The 25,642-nt window shown below is 60.0% G+C and overlaps 5 protein-coding genes across 9 annotated transcripts in view; 3 read left to right on the top strand and 2 right to left on the bottom strand.

Moving 5' to 3' along the window:
* KASH5 (KASH domain containing 5) overlaps positions 1 to 8,886 on the top strand; it is a 40,953-nt gene extending 32,067 nt beyond the window's left edge. For all 5 annotated transcript variants that reach the window (XM_089770114.1, XM_025183571.3, XM_089770115.1 and 2 more), the window contains exons 17-20: positions 2,365 to 2,518; positions 6,184 to 6,248; positions 7,372 to 7,479; positions 8,566 to 8,886. In XM_089770114.1, coding sequence (XP_089626240.1) covers positions 2,365 to 2,518; positions 6,184 to 6,248; positions 7,372 to 7,479; positions 8,566 to 8,761 — 523 coding nt within the window. In that variant the 3' untranslated portion in view covers positions 8,762 to 8,886. The remainder of the gene's footprint in view (positions 1 to 2,364; positions 2,519 to 6,183; positions 6,249 to 7,371; positions 7,480 to 8,565) is intronic.
* A 944-nt stretch (positions 8,887 to 9,830) lies between these two features.
* LOC102447251 (GTPase KRas-like) lies at positions 9,831 to 14,357 on the bottom strand. The gene is made up of 5 exons (XM_075917513.2): positions 14,233 to 14,357; positions 12,346 to 12,526; positions 12,040 to 12,218; positions 11,414 to 11,573; positions 9,831 to 10,903 (listed from the first exon to the last, which is right to left on the bottom strand). The coding sequence occupies exons 2-5, from the start codon at positions 12,454 to 12,456 to the stop codon at positions 10,793 to 10,795; spliced, it is 561 nt and encodes a 186-aa protein (XP_075773628.1). The 5' UTR covers positions 12,457 to 12,526; positions 14,233 to 14,357; the 3' UTR covers positions 9,831 to 10,792.
* A 169-nt stretch (positions 14,358 to 14,526) lies between these two features.
* On the top strand, positions 14,527 to 17,220 carry LOC142825599 (galanin peptides-like). Its single transcript, XM_075917515.2, has 6 exons — positions 14,527 to 15,004; positions 15,399 to 15,476; positions 15,641 to 15,695; positions 15,855 to 15,944; positions 16,014 to 16,076; positions 16,363 to 17,220. Exons 2-6 carry the CDS (start codon positions 15,399 to 15,401, stop codon positions 16,413 to 16,415), a joined length of 339 nt encoding a protein of 112 aa, XP_075773630.2. The 5' UTR covers positions 14,527 to 15,004; the 3' UTR covers positions 16,416 to 17,220.
* A 656-nt stretch (positions 17,221 to 17,876) lies between these two features.
* PTH2 (parathyroid hormone 2) lies at positions 17,877 to 25,111 on the bottom strand. Its single transcript, XM_089770111.1, is given in 4 exon segments — positions 17,877 to 18,126; positions 18,128 to 18,301; positions 18,946 to 19,054; positions 24,578 to 25,111. Coding segments are annotated over 4 exon segments (615 nt in total). The 5' UTR covers positions 24,678 to 25,111; the 3' UTR covers positions 17,877 to 17,894.
* On the top strand, positions 21,960 to 23,384 carry LOC142825598 (uncharacterized). The gene is made up of 5 exons (XM_075917512.2): positions 21,960 to 22,118; positions 22,327 to 22,485; positions 22,564 to 22,729; positions 22,920 to 22,996; positions 23,118 to 23,384. The coding sequence occupies exons 1-5, from the start codon at positions 22,037 to 22,039 to the stop codon at positions 23,258 to 23,260; spliced, it is 627 nt and encodes a 208-aa protein (XP_075773627.1). The 5' UTR covers positions 21,960 to 22,036; the 3' UTR covers positions 23,261 to 23,384.
* Positions 25,112 to 25,642: the final 531 nt, after the last annotated feature.

The raw sequence follows: 25,642 nt of genomic DNA, 5'->3' as shown, positions 1-25,642 counted from the left end.
GGAGGAAGGGAAGAGGGAAACAGCGCTGTTGGGGGGTGTCTGGGGGGCTGTGGGGCCTGGACTGCCAGGGAGCAAGGGGAAGGGGGCCGGGGCGCTGACGTACATGGCCAGGGGGCGTGGCCGTGTATGTCAGCATTACAGATGCACAGACCCTGGGCTACTATATATATGATTCCTTAGAATCCTGAACTCTGTGATTTCACGATCACTTTCACCGAAGCTCTTTTCCACTTTCAAATTCTCAACCAGGTCCTCTCTATTTGTTAAAATCCAATCTAGAACAGCTTCTCCCCTAGTAGCTTTTTCAACCTTCTGAAATAAAAAATTGTCTTGTTAATACCTGTGCCAACCACATGCCTAATTACTAGCTGAGGCCTGCAGCGTATGCAGATAGGTTCGTGCTCTGATTAGCTTATCCTGCAATTGGCACCAAGTGTCACACCAAACTTGGCATCTGCCTTTTTGGAGCACATAGTGCTTTGGGTCCAGGTGCCCGGGCACCCAGAACCATCCTTGCTTGGCTTTGGCAGTGTTTACAGCAGAGTGGGCAGAGGGTACCTCCCCCATCCCTTTAACACTGCGTGTGCAGAGCTGTGCCCCAGTTTTTTCTTCATAGCCCCTCCTGGCAGATAACCTCACTTGTTCTGTGCTGCACCCTTCCCCCGAGGTAGGAGGTTGTATATACCTGCAGCACGCCAGGACCCTGATCCTTAATTGAGATTGTTAAATGCTTCTGCAACACAAACAATAATAAATAACAACATTCCCCACGCTGCCAGCCAAGCTATCCAACCTGCTCCCAGCAGACGCAGAGCAGTGGGGCATGTGTTCCACAGCTGTGGTCTCTCGGGAATCGTGTGGAGTCTGGTTGTTCTTGGTGTGCTTAAAACCAGATTTTAGCTTCTTTCCCCAGCAGACAGATCTGTTACTGACCTTGGAGGGCACTGGGTTAGGAGACAGGTGACTTGCATGCTAGTCCTAATGTTGCTGCTGATCTGGTGCAAGTCCCTGCTTTGTTTAATGCCTCAGTTTCCCCTCCCACCCTTTGTCTTGTCTTGTTAGCTTGTAATCCGGGGTGGGCAATAATTTTTGATGGGGAAGGGCCACTCCAAGAATTTAGTAAGTGGTCAAGCCGCACTTTTCCATTATAATAATGAAGGAGGTGCGGGGGTCTGGGATAAGGATGTTAAGTATTGGGTAATTGACTAATCGAATAGTCGAAGCATTTTTGCATCGAGTATTAGGGCACCTCCGCCTTTAAAGGCAAAAGCGCTAGAGCCCGGGGTCAGCTGGAGACTCTCTCTCATTGACCCTCGGCTCTGTGCGGTGCTGCTGGTTTGAAATGCCACAAGGATCCTGATGCTCCACATGGCATTTCAAAGCAGCAGCACTGCACGGAGCCTGGGTCCTGGCTGCCGCTTTGAAGTACCCTCCTCTTCTCTGATACAGGCAGCAAGGGGAGGGGGGAAGTGACTTGTTAACTATTCTGTCAACTATCCAATAAGCATTTGTGACCTGAGGTAGGAGTGCAGGGGCTCAGGTTGTGACCTGGCTCCGGGGATTGGGGTGCAGGAGAGGATTCTGGCCTGGGGGAGGGGCGTACGAGGGGCGAGTGCAGGGTCTGGGAGGGATTTGTAAGCTGGGGCAAGAGTGCAGGAGGCGGTGCAAGGATTTGGGCTGTGACCAGGAATAGCAGATTGCGGTGCAAGGTCTGTGAGGGGGTTGTGACCTGAGGAGGGGTGTCGTAGGGGATGCAGTGTCTGGGAAGATGCAGGGGGGTTGAGCAGGCGTACAGAAGGGTTGGGTTACATGGAGTAGGGGGAGGGAGGGGCTGGGGTGCCAGAGGTAGGCTCTGGCTGGGAGACCTTACTTGGGTGGCTCCCAGCCAGCAGCCCAGCAGGCTCCTTAATCAGGGTCCTGCACTCCCATGCCCCTGTACTGCTCACAGCAGCTCCAGGGGCCATGTTCACTATTGCAAACACTTGTGAGCCTGGGTATGGGGGGAGGGGCACTTCACATGCTGCCTGTCCTGCAAACAGGCAGCTGCTGTTGGCCAGAAACCGGCCAGTGGGAGCTATTGGGGCGGGAGGAGTGTGAGACGCCTCTGCCCCCTCCCCTGGGCTCTCAGCATTCAGAGATGCATATGGCCCTGCAGAAGCCGGCTGCACTGAGTGCTGAGCGGGGGCAGGGCAGCCAAAGAGCCAGCTGAGGCTCTTGCGGGCCAGATGCGGCCCGCAGATCATATTTTGCCCAGCCCTGTTGTAATGAGTTTGGTCTCCCCCTGTGTGTATTTGTACAGCACCTTGTGCGGATTTCTGTCAGGCGTGGCTGCGATGGTAAACAATCCCCTCTCTTCCCATCTAGCACAGAGGAGCCGAGAGACTGGGACTGCCCAGCCAAGGAAGAGTTGTGTGAGCATGGTGGAGAGAAGCAGCTTAGGATAGCCAAGGGGACCGCTGACGAGCACAGCTCTTTATGCTGCGTGGAGACCCGTGTGTTTCCTTGGCCGGAAGGAAAGGTACAGATCTTAGCTAACATGGACTGGCTAAATCCAGCCACCTTTCGACTCAGGGTAATGCCTTTAGCCTGATTTCAGCCGGATGAGTTACAGCTTTGGCAGGCATCCACTCTGTCGGGCCCCCTAGCTGCCACAGAGCTATAAATAACGGTGCTGTCTGACTCGGGCGCAAGTGTCTCCATGCTCTTTCCACGCTCCGGCCAGCTCTTGCCCTGGTGTCAGCTCCGCCAGCACAGAACTAGCCTTGTTTGTACAGGCAGCATCCCCCAGCACACCCAATAGCAGAGAGCACCGATTTGCTCTCCTCCCCCCGCTGGCCAGAACAAGGCAAAGACCTATAGGATTTCATCCCACAGTGGCAATCCGGGCTCGGTTACAAAGTGGCGCCAGCAGTAGGGAAATTGAGAATGATGAATGCACCTGCTGAAAATGATCACCCAGCAAGGAGGTATTAGCAACTAATCCCCCGCCCCCTCTGTGGGCACCGGGCATGTGAATAACAGGTTTCTGAGATAGTTAGTGTTCCTGGAGCTGGTCATTTTCACGCCTCTGAAATAAATATTAAACACACATCTGGGCAAGGGGTGTGTGCGGGGGACACCTGTAGCATTACAGTAGCACTCAGCTGCAATCCGGGCCTCATTGCACTAGGCGTGCTGTGCATGCACACAGCAAAAGACAGCACTTGCCCTGATGAACTTAGAATCAAAATAGCCCAGGAAGAGAAAGGAAGGGATTATCCCCATTTTACAGGAGGGGAAACTAAGGCCCAAAGAGACTAAGGCCAAGATTCAAGAAGAGCCAATTAAGAAGGATGTTGATAAAGCGGAGAGGGCTCAGAGAATGATACAGGACTGGAAAACCTGTCTTGTAGCGAGAGTGTCCAAGGGCTTAATCTGTTTATTTTAACAAAGTAAAGGTTCAGGCGTGCCTCGATCCCAGTCCATAGATACCCACATGGGGAACAGAAATTAGCTAATAGAGGGGATCTCTAATCTGGCAGGCAGCAGTCTAACACGGTCCAAAGGTGAAAACTGAAATAAGACAAATTCAGGCACAAACTTCTAACAGTAAGGGGCATTAACCACAGGAACAACTGCCCAAGGGCTGTGGGTGATTCTCCATCCCTGGCAATTACATGGGCTGTTTTTCTAAAACACCTGCTCAAGTCCCATCCAAGCTCCCTCTAATCTTTTCCATCCATGTGCGGAATACATTTTCATGTGCACCGAGGCATGTGCAGATGTGCACCACAAGTAGCAACAAAACCGAGCTGTGGGCACATTGCTAACCAGCAGGGAAGCACTGGAATCTCCCGAGTAGCTGCAGGGCACACTGGTCCCGTCCCCCTGCCTTCCTCCACGCAGTGAGTTCAGGGCAATCCCATGGCTGGGTTTTACAGGTCAGATGGCATGACCTGTAACATCTACAAGATGGTCGTAAGTGGTTAGCGCTTTTGAGACGTCATAAAGGCACAAGTGCAGCTATTTTGCACAAGGTGGGCAGTGCCCTGGTACAGTGCTCATCTGGCTGTCATCTTGTCAAACAAGCTGAAGACATGGGCCTAGCTCCCCAAAGGTTATTTAGCCACAGAACTATGGGAGTTAGGCACCTAAGTATCTTTGGGAATCTAGCTCATAGCATTAAGGATTCTAGCAGCAGCAGGAGTTGTCTGCAGTAGGGCTTCCCCCGTTCTGGAGGAGCTGCAGCTGCACTAGCATCAGCAGAGAAGACTAGAAAGATCTGAGCTCCCCTTTGCCTTGCCCCTTGTGCAGTCATTTACACTAGTGCGCAGTGCTTCCCATGACTGCAGGTGAATTGTACCTCACGGAAGCACAGGCTGTTGTGAGATCTGGCCAGTCTCTACGATTTTACCCTTTAAATGCCGTTATAACTCTTCCCCTGTCCTCCCCCACTTACAGAAATGAACATCTCTCTCTTCTCAAGGGGCTAATCTCCCCCATTGTGCTTACTAATTACCCCCTTCCTGCTAAGAGCTTCTTATCAGCACAAAGTGGGGAGGGACGGTAAGAGGTTCCTTTGAAAGAAAATTGTTTTCTGCTAGGGAAGAGGGAATAAAAACCCACGTGGCCCTTCACATGTATATGTCTGCCTCCCAATTACTCGCTGGACAGAGTATTTCCCGTAAGGAACTGTTTATCTGAACAGCCCCCACCTTCAGGCAGGCCACTGCTACAGTCTTGCCATGGCAATGGGGCATGGATTGCAACAAAAAACTCTTACTTCCCTGCTAGAGCACAGGGTTATCGCCCGCCCAGGCACTGGGACTCACTTGCCAATGAGGTGCTTTGAAAATGCATTTAATTAAGGGCCCGTTTTGTCTCCAGCTGGACTGATGCCTGGGTTCATTATTGATTTTAGACTGTATCTACATTGCAGATTCTATGGCCAGCACAGGTGCGGCCTGCACCCACAGAAGGTGGAGTTCTGCTGGGGCAGAAACACCATCTCTCCCACTGACGTTAGCTAGGTTAGCTGGCTGCCAGCAGTGGTGTCTTTGTTGGCAGTGTAAGCAGAGGTGTGTTTCTCTCACACCCCTGACCAACACAGCTGTGCCAGTGTAAGTATAGGCCAGGATGCACAGCATGTCTTTAAGTGCAAGCCATTTTTGTGCTTGGGTCGCTGCCCATAACAACCCTGCCAGACCTCCCCAGGAGACAGGGCTTATGCTCGGCAGCAGAACAAGCCTTCTAGACGGGCAAGTGGTGCCGCACAGATCCCTCTGCTTTGGGCCTGGCTCGCTAGAGCCCTCAGCCAATTGAAATGCCACCTGCCCCTACCAGAGTCCAGCTGCAATGCCTGCTGTAGGAGAACTGCCAAGCTGGATCAGACCAGTCACCAAGGGAGCCAGCAGCCCTACAGTTACGGCATATCCCACCCTACGCTGGGGGGAAGCAGGGTCCCTGCACCTTTACATCCCTGCTAAACTAGAAAAGATTAATGTCCTGTGGCTTGCGCCCTAGTTTAGAGGTTTTGCAAGGGGGGTTTGTAGTCCTGCTCTGTATGGGGGAGAACAGCCTTTCCTCTCCCTCCAAAGGTGTCATGAGGAGACATCTGTTTACAAGGTGCTCAGATAAAATGCCTGGATAACTTTTTTAAATCATCTTTTTACCCAAGACATTATTGCCTGTCTAAATGTTCAGCCCCTTTGGAAAACCTGCCCGGCTTCCACTAGGTCACGGAGCAAAGAGCTCCCCAGGCAAATGATGCATTAGGTGAAAGAATCCGTATTATATTTGCCCCCTGGCAACCCTGTTCCAAAAGGAGCAGCTGGCAGCTCTCGGAGCCACACAGAAGAGAGACCACAGCTCCCTGTTGGGATGATCTGACCAGCACCCTCTGCAAACCCTCCTCTGCTGCCACTGCTACAGTGACGAGGAGTCCTGTGGCACCTTATAGACTAACTGAAGTGTAGGAGCATAAGCTTTCGTGGGCAAAGACCCACTTCGTCAGATCTTTGCCCACGAAAGCTTATGCTCCTACACTTCAGTTAGTCTCTAAGGTGCCACAGCAGATTCAGACTAACACGGCTACCCCTCTGATACTGCTACAGTGTATCAGCACAGGCCTCAGCAGCTGAGCTCTGCTGGGTGGGGAGGGAACAATAGCTTCAGGGACATCCTCATTGTGTCTGTCTCCCTCAGGCAGCAAGGCCTCTCTGCCTGGACCCCCAGCCCGCAGACTCGCCACTGTCCAGTGCAACAGAGAGGTGAGTGCCAGTCAGCCAAAGCTGCTGCAGGAAGCAGCAAGGCTGGCATGTTAACCCTGGCGGAGAGGTGTTAGGGGTTGGGTAGAACAGCCCCACAGCCCACACACGGAGCTCTGCTGGCCTCCCGCTAGTTAAGATCATTCCTACCAGCTGAGGATCTGGCTTGGCGCCACAGAAGGGACAGCCAGCGGTCATCTACACCCCTCCCCCCTACACACACACACTGAGGCAGGACCAAGCCTCATTTTAGACCACCCTGACAAGAGTTTGTCCAATCTGGTCTTAAAGACCTCCCATGATGGGTTTCCACAGCCTCCCTTGCTCACCCATTCCCTTGCTGAGCCAGCCTTAAACCTACAAAGCTTTTCCTAACAGCCCACCCAACTGACTCCCTGCAGATAAAACCACTTCCCACTTGTCTTACCCTCCGTGAACAGAGAACCAATTGCCATCCTCCTTAGCACAACCTCATGCATATTTGAAGACTATTCATCCCTCCTCCATATCCAGTTCTTGTAGCCCAGGGGTGCCCAACCATGTGGCTAGAGGCTAACATGCTGGACACCACACTTTTCCCCAGAGGTCATGTTTTCTAGCCTCTGATCCTTTTTGGTGCTCACCTGGACTCCAGCAAAGGCATGATTTGTCGCTTAGAAGTGGTGGGGAGTTTACCATGCCCCAGCAGCTAGAGCACAGCATGCAGCCCATGTCTAGAATGATCTTCGTTGTCTAGGCAGGCTGGGTCTCCGCAACCTCTTCCCACTACTCCTAACAGCTGTGACTGGCTCCACCTGGGAGCAGGCGAGTGGCGATATATCTGCCTGGATCATCTGCGCTGCAGGTAGAGAAGACCTGTGGCATGCCCGTGACAGGCCTGCTGGGTGCACAGGACTTGGGGCCTACAACTGCAGCATCTGGGCTTGGGCTGGAGTCCATGTCTCATAACTCAGGCTCCAGCTGGGCCCAAACCTGTTACAGCCCAAGTCAGTTAACCCAAGCTGTAGCCCCAGTGCCACAGACATACTGTGAGGTGGAGTGCGTAGCCTCAAGCTGTCCCTCCCCACAGTTAAAGGCCTTGTGTCGTGTTGTTCATCACAGTCATGCAGCTTTACTTCTCTTTCAGGAGCCCCAGAGGCCTGCAGGAACAGGCACTCGTCCCCGTGCAGAATCAGCTCTCCCCTGTCAAACAGAAGCAGCTGCCTCACTGCTGGTTTGAAACCACAGTGCCACAGTAGGTAGCCCTCTGCCAAGTTCCCAGTCCACCACCACAACCCCGTGTCTGCATTACACCACCCTTCCACATCCCCACTGGCGTACCCAGCAGAGGAGCTGCCTGGCCAGCAGCAGGGGTATCCCAGAGGATGCAGGGGGAGTGTACAGTGGTTTTCCTGCTGTATCAAACTCAGAAAAGGGATGTATAGACAGGAGAAACCCCAGGAGGAATTAGGAGGTTATGCTCCATCTGGAATCCTGTGCCCAGTTCTGGTGTCTGCAACCCAAGGCTGTTGCTAAATTGGAGAGGGGTCAGAGAAAAGCCCCGCAAATGGCTGGAGGACTGGAAAGGGCTGAGTTTATGTAGTTCACAAAGATGGTTCAGGGGTGGCTTGATCATGCTCTGCCATCTTCTACCTGGGGGAACAAATATTTGCTCAGGGGCTCCTGAGGCTAGCAGACCAGGTCTGACAGTCCGTGGCTAGAAGCTGAGGCTAGACAAACCCACACAGAAACTGGCACAAATATTTAACAGTGAGGAGAATTAACCAGCCGCTCAACATCCCAGGGCTGGGGTCAGTTCTTCATCACTGCCAGTATTTAAATCAAGCCTGGCTGTTTCTCTCCGAGACCTGATCTACTGCAGCCACCAGTGCATAGTCACCCTGCGGGCAGCTCACAAGTCAAAACAGCTCAGAGGGGGCCTTCTGGCCTCGCAGTGTAGGAGCCCAGGTGCAAAGGGACCCGGAGTGACTCTCAATCCGTTTAGATAGGTGCAATCTTTTACAGTAGCTTCAATTGTTCAGGAAGCAGCTCGAGCTGAAGTGAAATGAGCCGGGTCTAAAGTGAAATGAAATCCACCTGGGGTCAACAGAAAGCTCCAAGTGTGTGCAGAGGAGTGTTTTCCACCCCTGGTGAATTCCTTCTGGGAAAGGTGTAAATCAGACTTGAGGGCGGGAGCGAGAGACTTTGACCCCTGTTTTATCTTGGATGGTGTGAGCTTTCTTCCAAAGAGATTAATCCCCCCCCCTCTCCACCTTCTGAATGGGAGGGAGCAAAGCCACAGCCTCTCTCCTATGTAAAACCAGCATGTTTCTTTGTGCAGGTTTCCCCCTCTGCAGCAGTCACGGCCCCACGTCCTCCCCAGCCGCCTGCTGCTGGGCCTGCTCCTCACACTCCTCCTGCTGCCAGCACTGTGCTACCTGGGACTGTCCTGCAGACAGCAGCCTGGCTGGACCATGCCCTCAGGGCTGGCATGGCCCCACCTCCAGCTACGGTACCTCAGGCCCCCACCTCAGTGAGCCCTTCCCATCCAGCAGAGGGGAAGGGGGGAGAGGAGGCAGTGCTAAGCTACTACTGATCCCTCTCCCCCCCACAGCAGCCCAACTTGAAGGCAAATAAAGGCAGCTCAGGCCAATGAAACGGAGCAGGAGCGCAGCTTTCAGTGCAGGCTCAGCCGAAGTGAAGCCCTTTTCCCACACCTAGCCCTTGTTTTCCCTCCCATGGCACAGGAAGTAGGTGTGAACAACCTCGTGTCTCCTCCCCCACTCAGAGCAGAGCTGGCCTAAAGGCCTTGCTGCCAGCCCAGAACTGGGTGTGGCCAGAGCAGTCTGCACAGGGACTATTACCTGACCCCATGCAGGGCAGGGCAGGCTTGGCTGAGCACACTGTGGGCTCCCACAGGCCCCCTATAGGGCAGATTCGGGGCATGCCTGGGTGGCACTGAGCTGCATGGGGCAAAGCAGTGTGCACCATACAGTGGCTATTCTTTACTCGTTAGGGAACTGGAGTAAGATGGAGCAGGCCTGGATCTATTGACCATAGGAACCAGGCAGGCCCCCAATGCGGGAATCACACAGGTGGCTTTAAACTCCACACCCAACCTAAGCAACCCAACCCTGAGCCAGACCCTACCCCTACAGCCACAGTCACGCCACTGGCACCTCCTCTGCTAGAGCTCCAAAACTGCCCCGTGCCAGAGCCCTCGGATGGGCCCCAGAGCAGTAGTCTGGGTTACCCCCTCACCCCAGAGCCCTGGCACTGAGCTCCAGCCCCAGCACACACTGGTCCCACAGGCCTGCCACAGTCACAGCACACACCCTGTGAGCAAGGTGAGACTCACAAGTTTAAGATTCAGCCGCCCAGGGACTTTGAGCAACAGAACTGTGAACCTAAGCTGTGCTGGACTCAAGTCTGTCTACCCAGGATCCCGAATCCAGGAACTGAACCAGCAGGTCTCCCTCCCCTCCTGCTTTCCTCCCTCTGAAATCAAGCCAGGCTGTGGCAGCAGCTCACCATTAACACCAATTACGATTATTCAGACTGAGCCATAGTGATTGGGAAATGCAGACTACGTGGGCACCCCTGTGCCTGGGTTAATTTCTTCACTGGTTTATTTGCAGCTCCCACTTGTTTGCCCAGTGCACTGGGGAAGAAATGCCTTTCTAGATCTTAACACAGAGGGGGCCCAGAAGCAGAGCATCTGCACCATTTCCACATGGAATCTTTGTCCCTCATAAAACATGAATTTCCAAGGAACAGTCAAAACACTGGGAGAGAAACAATCTGTCACCCTCCTCAAAACACAGCTACTGCCCTTCTGCACATCCCTGCTCCAATCAACACCCCACCATGTTTCCTGGCTTTCTACCCACCAGGTCTGCCAGTGGTGTGGGGCCATCTCCAGAACCTGGCAACTTCTTGATTGCTGGACTTAAGCCTCCAGCCAATGCAAAACTGCATTTGGCCTGGATACTCTTATTCCTTTGGTGAGCAAATTATCCTCTCTCTCCACTGGGGCAACAGGTTGTGTGCTAAGGTGGCACAGCTGTTCTTGGCCCAGAAAAGACCTGCTCTCCAACTGGAGAGCAAACTAGAGGGATGCAGAGATCTGCTAATGGGGCCAGAGATTAAATCCCACCAGGAATACACTGTGTCATCACAGCCTGGTTTCTGATCAGACAGGAAGGAGTTACAACCTCACAGCTCATCTGATTTTGCTGCCCTCATTTCTGTCCTCAGTTGTTCCAGGGGATGCTTCCTTCTTCCATCAAAAACAGGCAGCAAAATGAAGGGTGTCTCTCTCTCTCTGGGTCATCATCATCAGGGGTTAGGGGAGTTTGTTTTTTAACTTGTTTTTAGTTGGAACTTCAAGGATAAACTGAATCATAAAACCAAATGAAAGTCACATCCTAGTCTCTGATGCCTTCTCCTCCCGGCACCTCCAAAGCCACCAGCCATCAGGATGTGGCTGGATGCTGTTCTGCTGGAGTTTACAAACCAAAAGGGCACGGGAGTGGCAAGGATCCTTGCCAATCCAGCATCAGTCACTCTCAGAGGATCACACACTTTTTCTTGGAGCATTTCTTCTTGCGTCCATTGCTGATCTTCTCCTTATGCTTCCGGATCTCCCGTACCAGTGTGTAGAAAGCATCCTCCACTCCCTGGAGTGACAAGAACAGAAAGGGCAAGAAGAGAAACATGCACAGCTGAACAGTTTAGACAAATGACTGCCCAAAACCAGGCCTGGCAAAAATTAAGGTTCTCTAGCACAGAAAACAAAGTTCCAGAACACGGTAGTGCACAGACGCTGGCATTTACCCCAAATGCTAGGTCTCCTCCTAAGTCTAATGCTCAGGGTGTTTCAGTTCCCTCCCAAAATGCATTAGAACATGAACAGCCAAAGTCTCAGGTCACTTTTGGAATTGAGCTATATTTGTAGCAGCGAGTTCCGCTGGCTTATAATGGCTGGCAGAGAACAGAGACTGATCGGTTTTGAATCTGTCATCTTTTCAAAAAGGTCATCAAGCAGGCATCTTGGGAGATGGAGACCACCCAGGGGACCCCAAGGAGGAGCCATTCCCAATGGAAAAAGTCATTTTCTGGTCAACTCTGGGGACAGGTGGGAGTCACTTTGCCTCACCTCCCCTCTCCCAGCAGTGTCCCCTACACACCTGCCTGGTTTTGGCTGAGGTCTCAATGAAAGGGATCCCGTAGTTCTTCGCCAGCTCCTGAGCTTGTTTGGTGTCCACTGTCCGAGAGGGCAGGTCGCACTTGTTACCGACCAAGACCATGGGGACGTCGTCTGAATCTTTCACCCTGCTGATCTGCTCCCTGGGGTGGAAGGACACAGCTGGGATCTGGAGAGAAGACTGATCCCACCCCGTCCCACAGCTTTGGAAGGGACTAAGGGACACCATGCACACTCAGCCAAAGAGATTTGGGTCAGTTGGGCTGTGGGCTCCCAAGAGGCCACTGCCTAAAGGCTTCAGTACAGAGCTAGACCTTGTGCTCACTGGTGTCAGTGGGTTCTGAATCAGTAAACACACACTCAGCCACAAAACGGGGGTACAGTGTGCTCTGTGGCCAGGTGTATGAAGGTCTGCTGGTACACCCCACTTCCGACACGCAGCCCTGGGCTCCACACAGCCCTGCCGGTGCCCCCCACTTCCCACCCGCAGCCCCTGCTCACTCAGCCCTGGCCCCCCAGCCCTTCCAGTGCCCCTCACTCCCGACCTGCAACCCCTGCTAGCCCAGCCCTATTCATGTGCCATCTGGGCTAGGGAAGGCCCCCGCTGACCTGTAGTGGTGCACGTCCTCGAAGGACTTGGCGTTGTTGATGGCGAAGACGCAGAGGAAGCCCTCACCCGTGCGCATGTACTGGTCACGCATAGCGCTGTACTCCTCCTGCCCGGCTGTATCCAGGATGTCCAGCAGGCACGTCTCCCCGTCAATCACCACCTGCTTCCGGTACGAGTCCTGCAAGGGGACGAGAAAGGCTGAGAGTGCCTTGCCCAGTAGCCCCTCTGGGGCAGGGGGGGCCCCTGGAGTAGAGGAAGCAGAGACACCGGGCACATGCACAGGGCTCCTTGGGGATAAGTCTCACCTCAATGGTGGGATCGTACTCATCCACAAAGTGGTTCTGGATGAGCTGGATGGTCAGGGCGCTCTTGCCAACGCCACCAGCCCCCACCACCACCAGCTTGTACTCAGTCATGGCGGCCGGGGCGTGGGGATCAAACGGCCCCCCCCGGGATCCCAGCTCCGAGCATCCCTTAAGGCTGGCCCTGGAACCAAGCTAAGTGTTAGAGCCAGGATGCCTGGGTTCCCTCCTTTGCCACCACTGGTGTAACACCCCCACCCCCCCACATCCCGCCGGCCCCAGAGCTACACCTGCACTTGGGGGGTCTCTGCACCCCCCCAACTGTGCTTTACCCTCACAACAGTTCCCTCAACCTAGGCCCCTCTCCCCCGCTACCAAGGGCCTCACCCCCCAAACAAAACCCCTCACCACAGCAGCAGTTCCCCCCAGCCCTCCAAACAACTGTCCTGCAGCCCCACTGCACCCCCACTTCAGTATGGCATCTCCCCCCCCCCCCCCGACCCAGAGCCCACTCCCCAAGGTGGCCACCTCCTTTCTGCCCAGCCACCTGCAACACAGTGTGAGGCAGATCCCCCTCCCCACTTCTACCTCACACCCCCATGCTACCTGCTCTTACTCCCCATAGCCCCGTGCTGCTCCTCCCCACCTCCCTGCTCTTACTCCCCATAGCCCCGTGCTGCTCCTCCCCACCTCCCTGCTCTTACTCCCCATAGCCCCGTGCTGCTCCTCCCCCGCACCTCCCTGCTTACTCCCCATAGCCCCGTGCTGCTCCCCCCCACACCTCCCTGCTTACTCCTCATAGCCCCGTGCTGCTCCCCCCCGCACCTCCCTGCTTACTCCCCATAGCCCCGTGCTGCTCCTCCCCCGCACCTCCCTGCTTACTCCCCATAGCCCCGTGCCCCTGCTCCCCCCTCCCCCGCACCTCCCTGCTCTTACTCCCCATAGCCCCGTGCTACTCCCCCCATACCTCCCTGCTTATACCTCCCTGCTTACTCCCCATAGCCCCGTGCTACTCCCCCCATAGCTCCCTGCTTACTCCCCATAGCCCCGTGCTACTCCCCCCATAGCTCCCTGCTTACTCCCCATAGCCCCGTGCTACTCCCCCCATAGCTCCCTGCTTACTCCCCATAGCCCCGTGCTACTCCCCCCATAGCTCCCTGCTTACTCCCCATAGCCCCATGCTACTCCCCCCATAGCTCCCTGCTTACTCCCCATAGCCCCGTGCTACTCCTCCCCCGCACCTCCCTGCTCTTACTCCCCATAGCCCCGTGCTGCTCCTCCCCCACAGCTCCCTGCTTACTCCCCATAGCCCCGTGCTGCTCCCCCCCCCTCCCTGCTCTTACAGCCCCTCCTCCCCCCCCACACCTCCCTGCTTACTCCCCATAGCCCCGTGCTGCTCCCCCCCACACCTCCCTGCTTACTCCCCATAGCCCCGTGCTGCTCCCCCCCACACCTCCCTGCTTACTCCCCATAGCCCCGTGCTGCTCCCCCCCACACCTCCCTGCTTACTCCCCATAGCCCCGTGCTACTCCCCCCCCCACAGCTCCCTGCTACTCCCCTCCCCCCCCCACAGCTCCCTGCTTACTCCCCATAGCCCCGTGCTACTCCCCCCCCCCCCTGCTCCCCTGCCCCTGCTCCCCCCCCACACCTCCCTGCTTACTCCCCATAGCCCCGTGCTACTCCCCCCCCACACCTCCCTGCTTACTCCCCATAGCCCCGTGCTACTCCCCCCCCCCTCCCCCAGCCCCTGCTCCCCCCCCCCCCCTGCTCTTACTCCCGTAACACCCCTCCCCCACACCTCCCATTGCTGAGCCTCCTCTGCAGAGTCCTAGGGCTCCCCCCCCCAGCGCGCCCCACTGCGCCCCTCAATGCTCCGCCCCCTCCCCGCACCTGCAGCCGGCTCCAGGAATCGCTCCCCCCCAGGGCCCCGCCCTACAGCCGGGTCCAGCAACGGGACAGGCCTCGCGCCGGACACCTCCCGCCGCAGCCAATGGCAGCGCCGCCCCTCCCCCCACGCCGAGCAGCAGCCAATCAGCGTCCTCTGGGGGGACCCCATACAGTGGGTGGGGCTAGGGAGGCTGCGCGTGCGCAGAAGGGAGACCAGCCAGCGCCCCCTAGAGTGACAGGAGTCGCCCCGCCCTGCAGCCGCGCCCGGGGTCCTGGCGCGTGACGCGCGCTCGGATTCGCACCGAGGCGCTAATTGTGCTGCCGGGCCGGGGCCCCCGGCTCCCTAATGAGGCTGCAGGGGGGGGGGGCGGGGCTCGGGCTGCTGGGCTCGCTCCCCTGCTCGGGGGGATTCCTAGCTGCTAAAAGGGAGTGGGGGGCGGGCTCAATGCTGGGGAAACTGAGGCACGGCGATACCAGCCCCCCCCCCCATATAATCCATCAACGCAGCAGCATCCGGCAGAGACCCCCCCCGCCCTCGAGCAGGACTCAATTAGCTCTAATTATGCCAATTTTCGGGCCCGTATGCCTAAGTGGAGAAGAGAAATTAGAGGCAAAATAAATTAACTAGCCCCCCCCAATTCGTGGGGGGCGATTAACGTCAATTTCTCCTCCACCCCCCATATGACGCACCCATTCCCCCCCCCCCCAAGTCCCTGCTGTGTATAAATCCGGCCCCTCTTGCCCCAGCTGCTACCAGAACGGGGCAGAACTGGAGGTGAGATTCCCGCAGGCCACCCGGACCAGACACTGTCACTAAGGGGGTGCGGGGCACTGGGGGGCAGAGCCGGGCGGGCAGGGGCTGTGGGTTGGGAGCGAGGGGCACTGGCAGGGCTGGGTTGGCAGGGGCTGCAGGACAGGAGTGAGGGGCACCGGCAGGGCTGGGGAAGCCCAATGCTGGATCTGTGGGGTGGAAGGTTTTGGGGGGACGGGACAGAAACATCCTGCAGCATTGGGCCGGGGATGTTGCCGGACGTGTGGGATAAGCAGGGAGTGTGGGGGGCAGAGGCAGAAGGAGCCTGGATGGGTTTAATCCTGTTTCTGTGAGGGAGAGGAGGGGCTAGTGGTTAGAGCTGGTGGGGGCCCAGACTCCTGGGTTTTCTCTCTCACAGATGGGGACCCCTGCTCTGCTCTGCCTCTCTCTGTTGCTGTGGGGGCTGCTGGGCGACTGTGCTGCGATCCCTCTGATGGTGAGAGCTCCCCCGTGGCCTTTGGCCAGCCCCTCCCCCTCTGGCCCCCCCAGGGCCTGCTGAGTTGTTCCATTTCCCCCCACACACACATCGTGGGGGGGGGGTGTCCCTGCAGTTGGGCAGGGGGGCAAAGCGCCTTGTTTAATGGGGATTTTTCTCTGCAGCTCAAAGACAAACGTGGCTGGAGTCTGAACAGTGCGGGCTACTTGCTGGGCCCCCGTGAGTATCCCCCCTCCCCCGCCAGCAGAGAACCCAGGGGTCCTGTTGCACCCCTCCCCCGCCAGCAGAGAACCCAGGGGTCCTGTTGCACCCCTCCCCCGCCAGCAGAGAACCCGGGGTCCTGGCTCCCCGCCCCCCTCACTCTCTCTCTCCCCGCAGATGCCCACCGCCCGCTGATGGACAAGGGGGCCTTGGCCGGGAAGCGGGAGGCTGTGGAGGAGCAGATGCAGCTGGGAGCAGAGTTTGAGGGTGAGTCCTGGCCCCAGTCCCCTCAGGTTCCCTCTCTGCACCCCCTTCACCTGCCCCTTTCTCCTCCAGGTGCCCCGGCTGAGCGCGGCTTCCAGCCCCTGCTGGATTTCCAGCCCTCCCTGTGTCTTCCAGGTGAGTGCCAGGGCCAGAGGGAGCGGAGCGGGGCGGGAGGGGTTTAGTGGCTAGAGCAGGGGATGGGCTGGGGCCAGGACTCCTGGTTCTCTTCCTGACTCCAAGAGGGAAACATGGTCTAATGGTTAGAGGGGGGCACACCTGGGTTTTCTTCTGGCTGGGGGTGGGTCTGCGGCTTGGAGCCAGGTGGGGGAAGGCTGGGTGCCTGGCTCTCCAAGGGGAGTGGGTCTGGGGGGAGGAGTCCGTGGGGCTCTTGCCTTATCTCGATTTCTCATTCCCACTGCAGAGCTGGGGGCCCTGGATCGTCTGCCCCTGCCTGAAGCGGCCAGCCAGACCTAGCCCCCCTCAACACCCACTGAGCTGCCTGCGTGCGGAGCCCCCCCCCCAGCGACAGACTCCCCTCCCTCCCCAGCAGTGCCCAAGAGCTGTCCAGGCCCAGTGTGGGCACACCCAGCCCTCCCACCTGCCCACTACCCGCCCCCTTACTCTGCCCCTAACCCCCTCGAGTGCCCCCCCAGCCAAGCAGGGGCAATTAGCCTTCCCAGTGCCCCATATCATTTCCTGTTTCCCTGCAGCCACCCCCCAAAACACTATTGGCTCAAAGGGTGGGGGCAGAAAGGACACCAAAGCGCCCTGAGTGTTATAATGGGAGGGGAGTGGGGGCTAGTGGCTAGAGCAATGGGACTGGGAACCAGGACTCCTGGGTTCTCTCCCCTGCTCTGCAACTGCCTCCCCCTGTGTCGGGGGGAGGTTGTTACATCCCTTCTCTGTCATTCGCTGCCTCAGTTTCCCCTCCCATGGCACCTCGGAATGCCCTCCACATCATGTTCTATGGGGGAACAGGGCCAGGGCTGTGGCCCCACTCCCATGTGCCTCCGGTTCTCCGGGAGACTCTCCCACCGCAGCGCGGGGCACTTGACACAACCGCAGCCAGTGACGTACTGAGGAGCTGCTGCTCAGCGGCCACTCCCTGAGCCGGGCGGCTGGTGACCCCTGTGGCACGGGGGGCACAGATGTGGCTGGGGAGCCCCAAGTTCTGGGGGGAAGGAACAGCTGTCCCAGCCTTGGGATCGGGTGCATGCCCTGAGCAACCAACCAATAAATATTTTGCTGCTTGATATTCCTGTGTGGTGTTTGGCTTGGGGGTGGGGGGAGAGCAGGAGCCAGATGCCCATCCTCCCCCCGAGCCCTCACTGTGAGAGCCCCAGCAACCCCCCCCCCCCCAACCTCTCTCAACTCTTTGCCTTCCAGTGGGTGCCACCCACCTAGCTCCCTGCCTGGGGCAGCCATGGGCCTGCTGTGGACACATTCACCCTGGCCCTCTGAGAGAGGCGTCCCCCCTGGGCAGAAATGGGGCAGCCCCCTGGCTGGGGGGAACTTGGGGGTCACAGCAAGGGGACTCCTGGCATATCTGGTCCCCACAGCAGAAGGAGAGAATGGGGGTCTGTCCTGTTAGCCCCCAACCCTCCCTCCCTTCCTGGGGAAGAGGGTATGGAAGGGGGCTGGGTTTGGGGGGCCCTGGACGAGGGGGGAGCCCAGAAAGATGGGGAGCAGGTACCAGCTATGTGGGGAGACCCAGGGCAGGGGAGAAGGGGCTCACAGGTGGGGGTAGAGGCCTGGGGGAGGGGAAGGAGCCTTACGGCGTCCCTGCCCCTCCAACCTATCACACCCCTCAGAGCTTCCAAAACTCTCAACAGCCCTGAACCTCCCAGTGCCCCAAACCTCCCAGTGCCCCTCTGAGCCAGTCCCCCTGATGCCCCCCAAGCTAAGTGCCACCCAAACCCACCAGCACCTCCCATTACTCCAGAGAAGACGGGCTCATGGTTTGGGGGCTGAGTCGGGCAACAGAAAGCAAAGATCCTTTATTGTGGGGTGCGTGGCCCCCAGGGGGACGCATGGAGACTCCCCCCCACAGTCGGGGTTCACCACCAGCAGCTTTTGCAGGTAGGCATTGAGCCATTTCTGGCGCTCCATGGCCATCAGCATCTTGCTGCGCTCCCGGAAGACCGCATCATCCACCACCATGATGCTTCTCTTCCCGTCCCAGCCCAAGCTCTGCAGGCGGGACTTCCTGTCTTGGCTTGCTCCAGAGGTGGGACTTCCTGCTTTGCCCTTCTCCAGCCAGCACCCGGAGGCTCCAGTCCCGCAGGATGATGGGCAGCTGCTGGAGGTCCCAAGCTGGGCTGGGGTCGGTGGGGTCCTGTGGGACCTCTCGCGTCCACAGTCTAGGGAGAGACAAAGACACCTGGGTTCTTTCCTGGCTTGGGAAGGGGAGTGAGGTCTAGTGGTTAGAGCAGGCCCGGCCAAAGAGTTCATGGGGCCCAAGTCAGCTTTGTTTGGCTGGGCCGCATGGCTCCCAGTCAGGGCCGGGAGCTGGGTGGCACGGGACCCGAGGCAACCCCCTAGCTCGCCTTGCCCAAAGGCCGGGCCTGGGTTAGAGCAGGGGGGCTGGGAGCCAGGACTCCTGGGTTCTTTCCCCAACTCTGGGAGGGCAGCGGGTTCTAGTGGTTAGAGCAGGGGGATTGGGAGCCAGGACTCCTGGGTTCTTTCCCCAACTCTGGGAGGGCAGCGGGTTCTAGTGGTTAGAGCAGGGGGACTGGGAGCCAGGACTCCTGGGTTCTTTCCCCAACTCAGGGAGGGCAGCGGGTTCTAGTGGTTAGAGCAGAGGGCTGGGAGCCGGGACTCCTGGGTTCTTTCCCCAACTCTGGGAGGGCAGCAGGTTCTAGTGGTTAGAGCAGGGGGGCTGGGAGCCGGGACTCCTGGGTTCTTTCCCCAACTCTGGGAGGGCAGCGGGTTCTAGTGGTTAGAGCAGGTGGCTGGGAGCCAGGACTCCTGGGCTCTCTCCTGAGCTGGGGGGGGGGGGCGGTACCTGTTGGGGGGAAGCCGTGCCCCTGAACACAGCAGCAAAGCCCAGCCCAGGAGGAAGGTGACGGGGACCAGGCCTCTCGCAGCGCCAGGCAGGACGTCCATCGCTGGCCCTGGGGGGACAGGAAGAGCATCAGAGCCCCCCTGAACACAGACCCCTCCCCCGACACAGATGGCCCTGCCCCGCCCCCCCCACTGGGGGGGGGCAACATCTCCTTTGCTCCCGCTTTCCCTGGCCCAGAGACCCCCAGCTGAGACCAGACCAGTGCTGCCCCCCGCAGGTTACCTGCGATTCCCGAAGCGCCACAGCGAACCCCCGTCTCCTGCAGCCCAGCGCCCGCGGCGCTTCATCCCCGCCGGCCCCCTCCTTCCCGGGCTGGTGGGGGAGGGAGGGTCGCGGATCAACAGCACCCGTGCTGAGCTGGGGGTTCCTGGGACCCCCGAGTCTGACACCCATAGGGGGGCGAGCCCTGAGTCGGTAGGACAGACAGCCAGCCCCGTGGCCCTTGGTTCCTAATTGCTCTCCCCTCCCCCCCAAAGGCTTCATTAGATGCTGACACTAATGAAGGCCCCCCCGACCCCCGCCCATGATTCACTGCTGTCCATGACGAGTGGGTGATTCCAGGAATGGGGGGGCTCTCGCTCTCCAGGGCTCATTAGTGCCGGACTCGTTAGCCAGCACCCTAACGAGCTGGCCGGGAAAGTGGGGCTGAGCTGTCTCTTCCAGCCGGGGGGAGAGGACCCCTGTAGGCTGTGGGCCTGAGGCAAGTCCCCCTTTGTACCCAGTTGGGGGGCACAATAGGAGTCGGGGCAGCTGGGGGAGGGGCTGGTTGGGCCCTGGGGATCTATGACTCCTGCTCTAGACCCATGTCACACAGGCCCCAGGGCACAGCTGGCAGCCCCAGGAAAACACTTGTGCCCCCCACTCACAGGAACCTCAACCCCCTTTTCCCATTCTGGAGGCCCCCTTGGCCCCAAAACCTGGGTATCCCCTCGACTTGGACACGCACGGGGGGTGGGAGGCAGGGGGATCCCCCCCTAGGACACACACAGGGGTGGGAGGCAGGGGCATCCCCCCCAGGACACGCACAGGGGTAGGAGGCAGGGGGATCCCCCCCTAGGACACACACAGGGGTGGGAGGCAGGGGGATCCCCCCCTAGGACACACACAGGGGTGGGAGGCAGGGGGATCCCCCCCAGGACACACACGGGGGTAGGAGGCAGGGGGATCCCCCCCAGGACACACACAGGGGTGGGAGGCAGGGGGATCCCCCCCAGGACACGCACAGGGGTGGGAGGCAGGGGGATCCCCCCCTAGGACACACACAGGGGTGGGAGGCAGGGGCATCCCCCCCAGGACACGCACGGGGGTAGGAGGCAGGGGGATCCCCCCCTAGGACACACACAGGGGTGGGAGGCAGGGGGATCCCCCCCAGGACACACACAGGGGTGGGAGGCAGGGGGATCCCCCCCTAGGACACACACAGGGGTGGGAGGCAGGGGGATCCCCCCCAGGACACACACAGGGGTGGGAGGCAGGGGGATCCCCCCCAGGACACGCACGGGGGGTGGGAGGCAGGGGGATCCCCCCCAGGACACACACGGGGGTAGGAGGCAGGGGGATCCCCCCCAGGACACGCACGGGGGTGGGAGGCAGGGGGATCCCCCCCAGGACACACACGGGGGTGGGAGGCAGGGGGATCCACCCCAGGACACGCACGGGGGTGGGAGGCAGGGGGATCCCCCCCAGGACACGCACGGGGGTGGGAGGCAGGGGGATGCCCCCCAGGACACACGGGGGTGGGAGGCAGGGGGATCCCCCCCAGGACACACACAGGGGTGGGAGGCAGGGGGATCCCCCCCAGGACACGCACGGGGGGTGGGAGGCAGGGGGATCCCCCCCAGGACACACACGGGGGTGGGAGGCAGGGGGATCCCCCCCAGGACACGCACGGGGGTAGGAGGCAGGGGGATCCCCCCAGGACACGCACGGGGGTAGGAGGCAGGGGGATCCCCCCAGGACACGCACGGGGGTGGGAGGCAGGGGGATCCCCCCCAGGACACGCACGGGGGTAGGAGGCAGGGGGATCCCCCCAGGACACGCACGGGGGTGGGAGGCAGGGGGATCCCCCCCAGGACACACGGGGGTGGGAGGCAGGGGGATCCCCCCCAGGACACGCACGGGGGTGGGAGGCAGGGGGATCCCCCCCCAGGACACACACGGGGGTGGGAGGCAGGGGGATGCCCCCCAGGACACACGGGGGTGGGAGGCAGGGGGATCCCCCCCAGGACACGCACGGGGGTGGGAGGCAGGGGGATGCCCCCCAGGACACACGGGGGTGGGAGGCAGGGGGATCCCCCCCAGGACACACACGGGGGTGGGAGGCAGGGGGATGCCCCCCAGGACACACGGGGGTGGGAGGCAGGGGGATCCCCCCCAGGACACACACGGGGGTGGGAGGTAGGGGGATGCCCCCCAGGACACACGGGGGTGGGAGGCAGGGGGATCCCCCCCAGGACACACACGGGGGTAGGAGGCAGGGGGATCCCCCCCAGGACACGCACGGGGGTGGGAGGCAGGGGGATGCCCCCCAGGACACACGGGGGTGGGAGGCAGGGGGATCCCCCCCAGGACACACACGGGGGTGGGAGGCAGGGGGATGCCCCCCAGGACACACGGGGGTGGGAGGCAGGGGGATCCCCCCCAGGACACACACGGGGGTGGGAGGCAGGGGGATGCCCCCCAGGACACACGGGGGTGGGAGGCAGGGGGATCCCCCCCAGGACACACACGGGGGTGGGAGGCAGGGGGATCCCCCCCAGGACACGCACAGGGGTGGGAGGCAGGGGGATCCCCCCCAGGACACACGGGGGTGGGAGGCAGGGGGATCCCCCCCAGGACACACGGGGGTAGGAGGCAGGGAGCTCCACCCCACGGTTCACAAGCAGCAGGATTGCATGTGGGGGGGGGGTCTCTTCCCCTTTAAATCCCAGCCCAGGGCCCCGCCCTTCCCACCTGCTGCTGAGGGGTGGGAGCCATTTAAGCCCCAGCCCTGGGCCATGCTTGGCTGTAGCTGCTGGGTGGCCAGACAGCCATGGGGAGTCAATGCTGGGGACACCTGCTCCTGCCTTTTCCCCTTTGGCTGGGTCTGGGGGCTGCTGTGCTGTCTCCCCTGGGTGAGCTGGGCTTACCAATGGGGGGGGGGGGCTGATTTCTGCTGAGCCCTGGCCCAGGTTTTTTCCTGGCTCTAGGAGGGGAGTGGGGACTAGTGGGTAGAGCAGGGAGCCTGGACTCCTGGCTCTCTCCTGGCCTGGAGCGGATAAGGACTTGAGCTGCCCTGATCAGGGGAGAGTCTCACTTCTCTTCCCCCCCCCCCCCCCCCAGATTACCCCGTGAGCCTTTACTCTGAGGCCTCTCGCCTCTCCACCATCCTGCGGCTGCGCCCGGCCTACTGCCTCTACGAGCGCTGGCGCCAGGCGAGCGTGGACCCCAGCCAAGTGCCCCGGGCCTCGGCCACCATCCAAGTGCATGTGCAGCCTGCAGGTACTGGGGGGGCAGCGGGGGCTAGTGGTTAGAGGGGGGTGCTTCTGGGCCGTGGCTCCATGTTGCTATCTCCCTCAGGGGACAATGCCACCTACAAAGTGCCCCAGGGCTTCCCGGTGCCCCCCTGCAGCCCCCTGTTTGAGGAGCCCCCCTCCCCGTGGGTGTTTGCTTACGACGTGGGGCCGGGCCTGGCCTGTCTGAACGACACCTGCACCCGGGACGTGCTCCCAGGCCGGAGCTACAGGTACCGGGGCTGGGGAGGTGCCTGGGAGGGTGGAAACTGCGGGGTGGGTTGTGGGAAGCATAAAGGGGGGGGGGAGGAGGGATGGCTAGTGGTTAGAGCAGAAGTGGGAGGAGCCAGGCTGGGTTTTATCCTGGGGGGAGGACTCCTCTGTTCCTGTCCTTCTAAGTCCCTGATGCCTGGATCTCCGCAGGGTGCGGTTTGCTCTGTCCAGCCTGGCCGGGAGCCCGGTGGCTGTGACCAACTGGTCCCGACCCTTTGAGACCAGAGGTAAGAGCTGGGGGGGGGGGGGGGTGTCTGGGTCCTGGGGGTTCCCCTTCCAGAGGCCTGGCTCTGATCTGCCCCCCCCCCCCGCCCCTGCTGCAGCACTAAGCCCCGCCTCTTTTCCCAGGTCTGCCCCGGAGCTTCCGAACCCTGGACCCCAGCCCGGGGGGCCGCTCGGGGGGCATGGTGCTCATCACCGTCCTGCTCAGTGTCTCCGTCCTGCTGCTCCTGGTGGCCACGGGGCTGCTCCTGGTTCTCGGGCGCCGCTGACCCTGCTGGCTGGAGAGATCCGCTGTCTGGGGGGGCTGCCTGGCGCAAGAACCTCCCCCCTGCCCTGCCGTGTATCCCGTGGGCTTCCCCCCCCCCAACGCTTCATTAAAGACTCTGCTTTCTACCCCCTGCTGTGTCCGTCTGAGCCTTGGAAAGGAGCCTCCAGCCCTGTCTGCCCCTGTGGTCCCTGGGCAGTTAGTGAGGGATCTCTCCCCTGGCAGCAGATGGAGCATCCGGCTGGCCCCCTGCCTGTCCCACCTCCTAGGGGTCTGCCTGCCCGCGCTCTGAACCCTGCTACGGTGGGTTGGGCTTCACGGCATCCCCAGGCGGGGAGTTCCACCGGCTGCCCTGTGGGGGGGGGGGGCATCCTTCCCATGGCCTGTTAATGTCACTGTGACTCTTGCACCCCACAAGAACCAAGGGGGGGGGGGAGAACAGGGTAAATAACACTCCCTTCCTGCCCCCCGCTGGGTCTTACGGACCCGTATTCTATCTCCCCGCTCCCCTCTTCCAGGCGATCTCCACAGAGACAAGTTGTTCCATCCTCCTGTTTGTGGGGCCCACCTTAGGCTAGGTCTACGCTGGGGGGTGGTTGCACCAGCAGTATGCAAATGAGGCTAAGCATGGAATATCGCTGAGCCTCATTTGCATACCTAATGAGCACCCACTTTTTGCAGAAGAGCCTCTTCTGCAAAAGGACGAGAAAACCCCTCGTGCGCAAGACGGGGCCGTGTTGATGCTCCTTCTGCTCATTAGGTATGCAAATGAGGCTTGGTGACATTCCACGCTTGGCCTCATTTGCATACTTCTGGCGCAACAACCCCCCAGCGTAGACCAAGCCTTAGTGTTTCTTTTGAGTCTCCTGGGTCTGCCGGCAGGCCCGGAGCTGAAGGGCTTGTTCGCTGTTGTGGGGGGATTTCCCTGGCAGTAGGAGGACACTGCCTGCCCCTTTGCTTGGGGGGGGGTCCTGCAGCTTTCACTGCATGGCTGCTCCCCAGGAGCAGTGGGGGGTCTCTTGCTTGTGGGGTAACAGTGAATGCAGCCCTGTCCGTAATCGACCCTGGGCTCCCACTCAGCCTTGCCTGATCCCTAGACGGCTTTCAGGAGGGGAGCCCCTACCATCCCACCCCTGGAACCCATCCTCAGTCTGCCCCTCCCCAGTGGGACACCCATAGGTGTCCTTGTGGGTCTCCCTGGGGGTGGAGGGGCTGGGCCCCACATGCTAGGGGCATCACCCCTTGGTCTGTGCAACCAGTGGACAGCATCTTTCCCCCTCCTCTGCGGCTGTGCAGCATGTGGGGAAACTGAGGCACCTACCATCACTCAGGTCGGCGTGACCTCCTTGTAACGCTTCCCACGTCAGTGGCTCCTGTAACCGTGTGTCCTCTGCACGCCCTGGTCCCCGGGCTTGTACCATGCTGGGCCCCTGCACACCTGGGGGAGCTGCTAGTCACCTCCTCCCTAGCCTGAGAACTGCCCCATGATTTGTCCTCCGCCCTTCGCCCAGTCAGAGCTGTGGGGCCCGTTTCCCCGTCCCAGGCCTGCTTGGCCGGCTGAGCGCGTCCCGGGAGCGAGCTAGGCCCGGACTTGCATGCTAGTAGACGGGGAGGTGTGACTTTTCCCCTTCCCACTGGCTGTGCGAGAAACTCCCTGACCTTGTCTGCCTCCAGCTGCTGGGCCGGGGCCAGGCTGCTGCTGGGCTTGTGGGGGTGGCTTCCAACTGGCAGCAACAGTAGAGCTTTTATCCTGCCCGAGCTACTGCTGCTAGGTGACGCGATGCCCTGCCCTGCCGTGGGCTATCAGTTGGAGGCAGGGGGAGGAAGGGGGCTTTGCCCTCAGACATACAGTGCAGTGAGTCCTGTTTACCCCCCCCCCCCCCGGCCGCTTCCTGTGACCGTCTCCTTCCCCCACCCTGGCGCTGCTCCCCAGCCCCAGAGGTGGCAGCCCAGCTCTGGTTGTTATGGCTGAGTTCCTAGCTGTGCCCCCCATGGGACAGGCATGTCATCCTGCCACCCCCACATCCCAGGGGGCCTGCTAGGGAGCAGCCGCCCCCCCCCCCACCTGGCTCATTGTGTGTCTCTCCCGCCTGGAGGCAGCTGAGTCTCCCCTGCTCTCTGCTCCCCCACCCAGGTGAGTCGGACACGGGGTACCACAAAGCCCCTCCCGTGTGGGCGGGCCTGGGGGGGGACAGGAGCGGGGAGCCCCAGCATTTTTGCTCCAGGTATTAAAAAGGGTAGTGGCCTTGCTCCTGGGCGGAGGTGACTCTGTCCAGGGGGAGGGCGGGTGCACCCCTGTGCTGTGGGGGGACGGGCTGATCACTACTTAAAGGAGCAGTGCCCCATTTTGGGGGTGTATGCGTATCCCTTCCCACTCCAAAGAACC

Source organism: Pelodiscus sinensis, chromosome 18 (assembly GCF_052426305.1).
Source record: "Pelodiscus sinensis isolate ZL-2025 chromosome 18, ASM5242630v1, whole genome shotgun sequence".
NCBI classification, from domain to species: Eukaryota; Metazoa; Chordata; order Testudines; family Trionychidae; genus Pelodiscus; species Pelodiscus sinensis.
The sequence above is the reverse complement of the archived record's forward strand: the minus strand, read 5'-3'. Positions and strand labels throughout refer to the sequence as shown.